Raw genomic sequence first — 10,486 nt, forward strand, 5'->3', positions numbered from 1 at the left:
AGAGACATTCGTTACTGCAGCACTCCAAAACAGTAGTGATCTGCCGGTTTACTGGGCAAAGAAAAAAGCTGGAGAAGAAGAGGCCGCCTCGGAGAAAAGAAAAAGGGGTGGCCGACGGACGACACGATGTTGCTTGTCACTCGTCGTTGCCGTTGCGGGCGTAGAGCATGCCGCGTTTCACAAGTCTTGGAAAACTCCTCTTGATTGCTCATGGCGCCCACCCTTTGCATCGCCTCCAAAAAGCATCGCCAACAAACTTGTCTCGGGCAGGCCTTGGAGGTGGTGGGTGGTCATTCATACCGAGTCGCTGCTGCTGCTGACTCTGCGAGCGGCCTCATTGGCTCCGTGGAAGAAGGCATCTCAAGCGTCTTGGCAATTCTGGATCTTAGCAAATCGGATTTGGTTTTTTGGCGGGTGACTATCTCCAAAAATTCCCCTAGACGGAAGGTTTGGCGGGGTCCCTCGGTAGAGGTAGTAGAGTTCAGGATGGATGATGGTGACGGTGATGAATGACCCTCCTGCTGACTAGCTACATCTGTATGCCGTTTGTACTGGAAACGTCCGGGCATTTTCTTCTTGTTGCATGTCATCGTACCAGAGCTCGTTGTCGAGGCAGTGTGCCTCTGCGGTTCATTCTCGTTTGCGACCTGCTGTTCAGGGCTTCGGGGGCTGTAACTCTGTCGTGTTTTCCCGTGCAAACCATGGGGGCGTCCCGGGAGGACTCGGGACACCGCAGGCCTTTGCAGCTTTTGTTGGCGGCGTCCCTTGGAGATAATGACTCAGCAGCTGCTAGCCTGCGGTTAGTGCAGGCGCCAGACTCCGCAGTGAAGCGTAGCATGCCACTGTAAGGTGGTGCTAGGACGTTACTGTACTTTAGCAGGGGAAATCAAGATCTGGAAATAGAGATGAACCCTCAGATGCAAGACCTGGTGCGAATATCTCGTCAGATCCTTCGTGACGGCATAAGCAGGCTATTGAACAGTCTGCCAGATCTGAAGCATATGTTATCAGGCCACGATGGCGCCAGCAGTCTCGGGTATTGATTGTCTCTGCACGCTTTCAGCGCTCATGAGTGTGACCTCAAAATCGCTTGGCGGTTACTTGCCTACTTACACAGCCGACCAGTCACCTTCTTAGTGACGTCGGGGACTCCTTGGATGTATGTATGTACGTGCGCCTGCTATGGCGATGTTGATCGCGAGAAGCTCGGCTTCGTGAGAGTAGCAGTCAGTAGCAGTAGCAGGTGAGCAAGGCAAGGCGTTCTAGATCCTGCCTACTCCGATCTCGCTATAGTCCACGTCTATTGATGTCTGATGAGATGCAGCCCCGTGATGCGTAGCTGAACCACAAATTTTCCCTTCTAACTAGGTAAGCAGCACACGCTGTTCTACTAATCGAGGGGGGAGAGGTTGAGTCATCGTCGTGGGACGTGTGAATTTTGGGCTGTAACGAGCCATCAGCCAGCGCTTATTGGTCATACCTGACTGATCTATCCGCAAAGCGAGGCTAGTAACCGGAGCGGTGATTTGTTGTCGAGCGCATAGCATAACACCCCCCTGCTATTAGTTATCAGGAGGACACACTGCTGGACACACGCTGGCTAGGTTACCGCTGGATACGGCCAGCAGCCAGTCACTCCGGGCGGTGACCGCAACGCAATCAACCCCATCTTAACGCCGACATTTATGGATTGCGGATTGCTGTCAACTGTAAGCTAGGCACGCTGCCCGCCCTGGGGTAGCAGCGACCTTGCTATTTTCTTGGTACGGAATTGCATGCATGCCTCGCTCGTGGTAGTGGAGGAGGAGGAGCAGGAGGAGAGGAGGGGGTGGTGGTTGACTGGGACTGCAGCGAAAATAGGGATGAGACGAATTTGCGCTTCAGATACCGTCGGGAGTTGACGTTAGGATCATGATCTGTCTGTGCCTTGCCTGTCTCTACTGTGACCTAAAGGGGCTGATGAGAGTCTTCTACACTCGAATGTTTTACGAATTTCTTATCTCCTGCAGGAAGCGTCTGCAACTGTGCAGCGCCTTCCCTCCCTGTCTGCACGGCTATACCACCTTGCAGCAGGTTCCGAAGCCCGCGCCCCCAGTACATCTTGTAAAGAGGTGTGTGTGTGTGTGATGTGAGCTTGGAGCGGGGAATCATACAACTTGCCAATAGCGTCCATTGGACATGTGCGACTTGGCCGCCGCGGCAGCTCTCGCGACTGGAAACGGTCAAGTGAGAGAGAAAGAAAGATGCGGTCTAAGCGACGTGCAAGTCTAGCCAGCAATGCACTCTCCCTATTGGAAGAGACAAGTTCGTGTACGTGAAGCAGTCTATCTCTTGTCTAGTCAACTTGACTTACATAGGGCAGGACAGGCAGGCTCCATCCGGGCGCGGTTCGTCTCGGGTTGTGCCCCTTAAGGCAGATTAATACTCTCATCGCGTCGATGAGCCACCAGAGACAGAGCCAGCCAGAGAGAGAGCGCGCGCGCGCGCAGCCACCAGTAAATCAACCATTACCTTCAGCGTACACCCTATTCGCTGGGCCCGACGGTAGGTGTTGTGCGGCCGACCCAGAAGCAACTGTGACGCAGACGGCTTTCGCCCAAGAGATTGCGGATTGCGTGGTGTTACTTGCTGTACAAGGCCGGCCAGGCCACATAGCACAGAGCTTCGCTGCGCTCGCTCTGGACGCGAAGTACCAGGCTACGGCCACCGCTTGAGACCGGTACGTGCAGAAACCGCACCCTAGCGCATCTGTCGGATCAACTCGTCGGCTAGCAGGTACTTGTTTTGTAGCGTAGCGACGAGTGGCGGAGAGGAAGGAACCTCGGTTCTCCGGTTGGCTGAGTACCAAGCTCTGCTACATACGACCTCGCTGCCGCGCCTATCTTCTTCTTTTTTTACCCATCGCGACGGATTCATGCGAATATGTTTGAGATGTGATGGTGGCTCAGAGCGCTACCGAGTCAGTCCCGGCGGGCCCTTTTGTTGAGAATGGTACGGTCGGCCGAGGTGGGAGCGAGTACGTTTGCTGATTGATGCTTTGCGGGAAGAGGTGTGCAGTACTGTAAAGCCCAGCAGACTCGGAGCGCCGGACTCGTAAGTAGGTGGTAGTGGTAGTAGGGACGGCGGGCTGCCAAAGGGGGACCCTCCCACTGGCTCCCAGCGTGATCGACTTTTGGTGTATGTATCATGTTCATTTTTAGCTCTCAACTCCATACCGCATCTCTCCCTCATGCCTTGTCGTCAAGGAAGTTCTTTTGAGAGGGCGCACGGCTCTTTAAAGTTCACAAAAGGCGTCCGTGATATGATGAGCTTCGTGGCAGGGCCGTCAAGCAATTCTGTTGAATAATTACATAGGTGTGCAGCGCTCACTGTTTGAAGCGCTATGATTACATACTACGTGGTACCCTCTGCTTTGCCTTGAGTGCTGAGTGCCTGTCTGTATGAAGATTAGTGATGAATACGAGTGCGTCGTGAAGGAGATGAAGTACCGGCATATCACGAGGTGACGCAATCAGATAGTGCGACTGATTGCAATATACCCCACAGGCGGACAAAGCTTAGATAGGTACTCTGTACGGAAATTGCTATAAATCGCCAATGGCAATATACGAATTGGCCTACTTCAGATAGAGACTCGAGTATCCATATTGTGATGGCATTTGTAGCAGTAGCATGTCCAGGCTCATTCTCATGCTCATACGGAGAGAGGGATTTGGGTGCGGGCGAGGGCTGATGTGGATGGTAAAAGCTGATGGCAATGCAAGGCAAGAAGGATACATCTGGCACCTCTCCCATCGCATTCGACTCACCACCCCATCGCCACCAAACAATACATATATGATGCACGGCCCGATGGCAATATTCTTCCTTCACTGCATCGTAACACGAGCATTCGCAGGTCTTGGCGAAGTTTGGCCAGAGGGGGCGACGAGCAAGCAATCGAGACAACCTTGTTGAATGACGATAGAGTATTTGCCATCTGGACGCTTCCAGGCCCTTCGTCCAGCCGCATTGCCTTCCGGCAAGAAAACTTTGAGGTATCTTGACGGTATTATCGCGATTTGTTTTGGGCCATATTATTACGAGACATGGGCTGGCTAGTTGACAGACCTGTAGCACAAGCAATTCTCTATCCGGCTGCCAGCAGAATGGAGATTTACCATGAAAGGCTGGACATCCGTTCAAGATGCGCGTCTTGCTCTCAGGGGTTGGCAGTAGGTATTGCAATATGTGAGTGAATACAAGTAGTGCCCGTATCTTATCTCGCTCTCTCATCGTTTCACCACCCGACAATAGTCAGGGTCGGATACCAAGGCAAGGTACCACCAGCACCTGCATAGATTGCTTTGCTTTTCTGCGTGATTGCCAACCTGACCTGCCACGCTGCATGTGGATAATAGTAGAACAGACTCATCGGTATGCGTGCGGGCGTATAGTCCATTTTGGAAGCGTGGAGAAGATGATCAACACCTATCAAACTCCCAATCGAGCGCATAGCAAAAACCAGATTGACATGAGGAATGACTCTTCATCGCGACCCTCATCTCATCTCCATCCATCGCGGTTGCTGGCAACAACGAACAACTGTCAACCACTGAATGCCATCGAATTGCGCTTGTGGTCGCATCGGCCTGCTGATCGGTCCCGCATGCAGCCCGAGCTATGCCCAAACCCGTAACCGCTAGCTGGGGGGTCTGGTCGATGGCGCCGTGGGCACTCCACGGCATCCTTGGAAGGGGATGCTTAGATGACACAGTTGTTGGACATTTTTATTCCACCTGCATTTCGTCCTGCTCATGCTGATTTGCTCCAGCCAATGGGCCAGCCAGTGACAGCGAGTCGTTGGACGGGCCACCAGGCCATTTTGGGCAACTAGCCACTGGATTTGTGAACTGTACAAGTCGCGACTCTAACACGGAAGAAGAGGAGAGGGGGTCTTCGCTATCCCAGCCCCCCCCCCCCCGAGCACTGCTGGCCACCCCCTTCGACCTCTCCAGAATCCCATCGTGGGTGTTCTGCCTCCCTCCACCAGCCGGCTCGCGTGGCCAATCGCCGCTCTTCTGATGCAGAATTGTCACTGGGACAACCCCCAAGCATCGGCCCCCATTGTGCAGTCAGTGATGCTGCACGCGCTACTCGCACACCACGGGAGATGGGTTTTTAGGTTATCGAAGGGTACTTGACTCTCTGGGATGTAAGGCCAAGTACACACCGTAGAGTACAGCGAATCCCAATCCAATCCCACTTTGCTGCTGCCATCGCAAAGCCAGCCGGAGTCTCCAGTGCTGCCAGTGCTGCTATCCCAATTCTTCAAAACTGCCCAGTACCCCAAAGGCACATCTCAGCCGTGCACCCCCCGTTTCTTCTCTCTATCGAACAACGCCGCCGCAATGTTCGATTCCAAGATCTGAAGAGTACCACAGCGACTTGACTGAAAGTCTGCTAAAGTGCGACGACGATTCTGTATAATCTGGTCTCATTATTACAGCTTGATATACTCATTTTTTTTTTGCCCCATACTCCCCTCCGTTCCGCTTTCTCGTTTTCCCGTTCTCGAGCATCCAAGTGTGTCCTGTCACTACTTTGCTTGCGTCTAAGTTGGGGGCCATTTTATTACTCTGCAAAAACCGCATTCTCTCTCTCTCTCGCGCGCGCGCAACATCGCAGTGTGTTTGTTTCTCTGGTTCGTCGGTGGCATTGACTTGCACTCTTGCGACTAAAGGAGCATTTCCTGTACCCAGCGCCTTATCCAAAAAAAAGGAAGAAGAAAAAAAAAAGACCCTTTAAACAAAAAATACACCATACCCCAAAAAAAGATCGGTATATTCTCATCGCTTTTCGCCGCCGACCAGAGTCATCCGAGTCAAGGCCAACATACGAGAGAAAAAGCATTCCACGCAACGCCTGGCCGTGTTACTCAGAGAATCATTAGCCGTTCCCGTCATCTTTTTTCAACCCCCCTAAAAGCTTCTAATCAGTCACGTATACCTGCTGCCCCCTTGGCACTATCCACCACCGGACGTCCTTTGTCTCTTTCGCCGCAAAGGAAGCAAGAACAAACAACACGATACGCCGACTCACAGGTCATCCGTCATCTTCTCTTTTCGCCCATTGCCACTGCCACCCCGGACGATCGATATCCGCTTTCAGGCTTCCACATGTACGTGCCGTTCGTCTTGGAAGTACTCTAATTCTGCCAACTGGTAGGCACCTGCCCCACCCTCCTTTGTACCCAATCCCTGCCTCCAGCACTGTTGCCTCCCATTTCCGAGTCTCCACCTTTTACGAATCTGGCACCTGGCTGCTGGGGAAGTAAGTGTGACAGAGAGACTCACTGAGCCACAAACCCACAGCATCCTTGTCCTGGTACTACAGTCATCATTCCCTCCCCTCCAATTCCTCCATTCTCCCATCGAACAAGCCGAGCCAAGCCTAGACAATCCACCCCAAGCTGCCTAAGCCAATGCCCATGCCCAAGTTCCAGCCCAGCCTGCCTACTCCAAAAAGAGAGCCCAGAGCCACCCTTGCAGGTAGCCAGTCCTCCTTTAGGCCCAGCTTCGTCGCTCCATCTTCTTAGCAGCTCTTCGCCACCTAGCCCAGAAAGAGTCATCGAAACATAGTACCCAAAGGACGGGGCCAGGCTACAGACTGCTCTGCCACATTCGCCTCGCGCAATCATTCAATACAACACCACCACCATACACACCTCACAGCACGCAATCCGTGTCATTCACGCTCATTTACTCACTCACTCACCCACTTAACCCTGTCCCTCCCTCCGATATGGTGCCTGGTCAATAGATAACTAACGCCTTTGGTTTGCCCCCCTTTAGCTTACACAAAGCCAAGGTAGCCAACTCTCTTTCACGCGACGACTCATAGTCCGACTCCGCTCTCAGTTATTTGCCTTCGTCGCTGCCTCGAGTGCCCTTGGGTCTATAAGGGTTCTCCGATCTCGTCACCCCCCTCCACTCCAACTCTAAGCCGCATATATGTCCTCCAGTGGACTTTGAGTGGTCGCAGTTACCGTACCTTGCATAATCTCATTTGTGCCTCTTCAGCCACCATCGAGTTGCATTAAACCAACACGACTGCACTCCGACGTCACCAATAATCGCAACCGCACACAACTTGGTGCTACCTCTCACGAACTTCGCACCCTCGACTCGCACCCTCGGTTGCGAACCCCCCTTTGGTGATATCGCGGGCTTTGTCAGAAGACTACCAGTTAGAAGGCTTGATGCTTTTCTAGCTGTTCTTCTGCCTCTACCCCGTCACCTCGACTTATGCTCTTGTAGTCGAAACACCACAACCACACCATGATTCTTGCGAAAACGTTCTATTCCACTCCAGTCGCCCGTCCCGCCTCGTCTTCCGGTCTGATCGCTCGTGTATATTCGGTTACGAACGCCCTGTTCTAATATCCGACACTTCTTCGATTCTGTTTCTTGACAGCCCTTTGCGCGCTGTTGAGGAATTCCCCCGTCGATAGAACATCCACGACGTATTCTAGACTTACGGTTGACTCCGCGGTTAACGGCGGCTGGAGGTAGATCTTCCTCGTATCACCCCCCACCACCCACCTTCAAGATGATGTGCAGCGATAATGATTCGCTGGCCTTCATCAAGTCCCTCCACCATGGGCCTTATAACTCTTCCTTAGCCTCCTCGGCTTCCTCCTCCTCGGCATCAGTATGGTCCGATGCCTCCTCCCAACATTCCGACGACACTTCTATCACTGCCCCTACCTCCGATGCGTCTGAGCCATGCGACTCTTACTGCAATTCGCAAGCATCTATTAGCCAGGCGCAGATCACTACTTCTTGGGTAAAACAGGCGCAGCAGCCTCAGCTCAAGATTGAAGTTCCCCAGGAGGCTCGCCAGAACCCCAGACGGACCTCAAACAGGCCTGGATGCCCTCCTGTTCTCATGCGCCAAAGCGATCGAAAGGTCAACTTTGTCGATAACCTCGTTGGTAAGCCATGACTCGAAATTCTGTTCCCTCCGGACTACCGCTCAACATCAACTTTAGATTCATCGACACAAATCGTGGAGGCTATATGGCCACTATCCTCAGTGGTATACCGAGCTGAGATGGGAACCAAGGCTGTGTTACCTCTGCGGACTTTCATCCAAGAAACCCTCCGCCGATCTCGCACGAGCTACTCTACCCTACAGGTAGCCCTGTACTACTTGATACTAATCAAACCACACGTACCTAAGCATGATTTCACCATGGAGCAGCCCGACGATATCCACGCCAGTAGGGTCTTGCAATGCGGGCGACGCATGTTCCTGGCTGCCTTGATCCTGGCATCGAAGTACCTGCAAGATCGCAACTACTCTGCGCGGGCTTGGAGCAAGATCTCGGGACTCGCAACTCAGGAAATCAACCAAAACGAGATGGCATTCTTACTCGCGGTCAACTGGAAGCTTCACATCACCGACGATGTTTTCCAGCGATGGACGGAAATCGTGCTGAAGTACATCCCTTCGCAGCCTCCGTCCCCAGGCGCCTTGTATCCGCAGGCACATGAACGCGAAGTCCAAGACTGGAAGAATCTCATCCTGAGATTGAACCCTGGTTTGGACAACATCGAAGGTCTTCTGCCGACCATGTCTATGCACATCCCAGTCCGTCGGGAGATGTCTCCAGTTTCGCCTGGGTCTGCCCTGCCAGCCTCGCGCGAACGTGCTGCCGCCTTTGGTTGCGAATCCAACGAGGCTACGCCGACGCCCAAGAACTACCAAACCCCCATGGTCATGGAGCCATCTCCCGCCACTGTGTATGCTTCTGGTCAGCATGCCCCGGCCCTTGGTCTTCTCCCAACTCCTCGTCTCACCCCACAGATGACGGGTTTCAGCACTCCCGCTGTGAATGCTGCTTCTTCTCTTCTTGGTGGAAGGGGTTCTATGGGATTTGCTATGGCGCAAGTCTCGAACGTTTGCGCTGCGCAGACCTTGGACCGGTGGCCTGCCACCATGGGAACCTCTCCTCAGGGCTATTGTCCCGTGCGACGCTCTTCTCTTGCCAACTCAATCTCTACTGCTTCTTCGCCAGAGTCGATGATTTCGGATTCATCGCGTACCTCGCGCTCATCTTCCATCTCATCAGCTTCGTCGTTGGTCAACGCGCCGTCTACCAAATTGGATGTTCAGGCGCGATGCCGGTACGCGAAGCTGTGTAATGAGAGGTATGGTGCGAGGCCGGCCATTGCCTCGGTTCCCGAAGATTACGAAGAGAACTGCCTCTCGTCCTCGCCCGATTCCTATACGGGGCCCATGGGCAAGGACTTGTTGGACATGTCATTGGATACGCCGTTGGCACGTACAAGTTGCGAAGCGGATGATGCTGCCGACGCTGCGCGCGCCCTGCAAGAACTGCACAACTACCATCGCACTCACAGGGTCGGCTCCAAGCGGAGCAGGCCCTTGTCAATTGACAATTCTCTACAGGAGAATGTGCGCGAGCTTTTGTGCAGTCAACAGCAGGCGAGCGAGCAAAATCAGTGGTCTGCCAGTGCGATGCCCAGCCAACACACGCATATGACTGGCCGAAAGCGAGTCTGCTACGCTTCCGACGTCCCCGCAGCCTATTCCATCCCTTCGCTCCACCCCGCCGTTGGTGGAGCAGGCGGACCTGGGATGTGGGACGGTATCCTTAATTAGGGGAGAGTGCCATCCTCACAACAAACCGACACACCAGCCTCTTGTGACAATAACCATATATTTCCTTTGTTGATGGGAGGGTCGAGAAGGGCACGGAGACTTTTGATACCAACTTGGAAGACATCTAGTTTAATAGAGATTAGATGGCGGCCAAGCAGTGGGAGAAAAGTGTGTTTGTTGTCTTGCATGCATTTCCAGGATCAGTCGGGCATTGGGGACTGCTTGGTGAAGGGGTAGTCGTTGTACGTGTACGATTTGAGAGAGTATGGAAGAGAGCTTGAGCTTTTTACTGAAGTCACGGTGTTTTGGAGCATATTCACACAAGTCTTTTTACATTTCGGGATAATGGATGGATATGGTCTGGGGCAAAGACTGGGCGACGAGCCCGAGGAGCCTGACAAGGCAGTCGGTTTTGACGCCTTGAGCCTTCGCAGCATCACTCGGAGTTTTGCTGCCATATGGCTTCCAGTGGCCATGGTCAAAAGCTGCGAAACGGCGGGAAGTGGCATGGCCAGCGGTCGTCGAAAAGCGGACGCGGCTAAGGTCCACGACCGCGTCGAATCAAGCAACCAAAAGCACATACATACATAGTATCTATCTGGCCTGAAAAGGTGTTGCGATTACGATGATCGAAAAGCTTGCAAGGACGAGAAACTTGAGCAGGCCTGGAGAGAGAATACCCAACCTCGCAGATAAGATAGTATTAAAATTTCAAAAAAGGCTCCGATTGACAGCCGGCCAACAACAAAAACACAGGTTTTACCTTACTCTTCTTGATGGTCATGATGTTTCCGTACTGTTTGTTGTACATGTCTGT

General features: G+C 53.1%; 1 protein-coding gene across 1 annotated transcript; it reads left to right on the top strand.

The window, feature by feature from the left end:
• Nucleotides 1–7,590: 7,590 nt before the first annotated feature.
• PG985_010730 (uncharacterized protein) lies at nucleotides 7,591–9,669 on the top strand (the record flags this gene model as incomplete). Its single annotated transcript, XM_066830498.1, has 2 exons — nucleotides 7,591–7,975; nucleotides 8,033–9,669. The coding sequence occupies 2 exons, from the start codon at nucleotides 7,591–7,593 to the stop codon at nucleotides 9,667–9,669; spliced, it is 2,022 nt and encodes a 673-aa protein (XP_066681180.1).
• Nucleotides 9,670–10,486: the final 817 nt, after the last annotated feature.

This window comes from Apiospora marii (assembly GCF_038362585.1).
Source record: "Apiospora marii strain CBS 49790 chromosome Unknown utg000007l_segment0_segment0, whole genome shotgun sequence".
Classification (NCBI taxonomy): Eukaryota; Fungi; Ascomycota; class Sordariomycetes; order Amphisphaeriales; family Apiosporaceae; genus Apiospora; species Apiospora marii.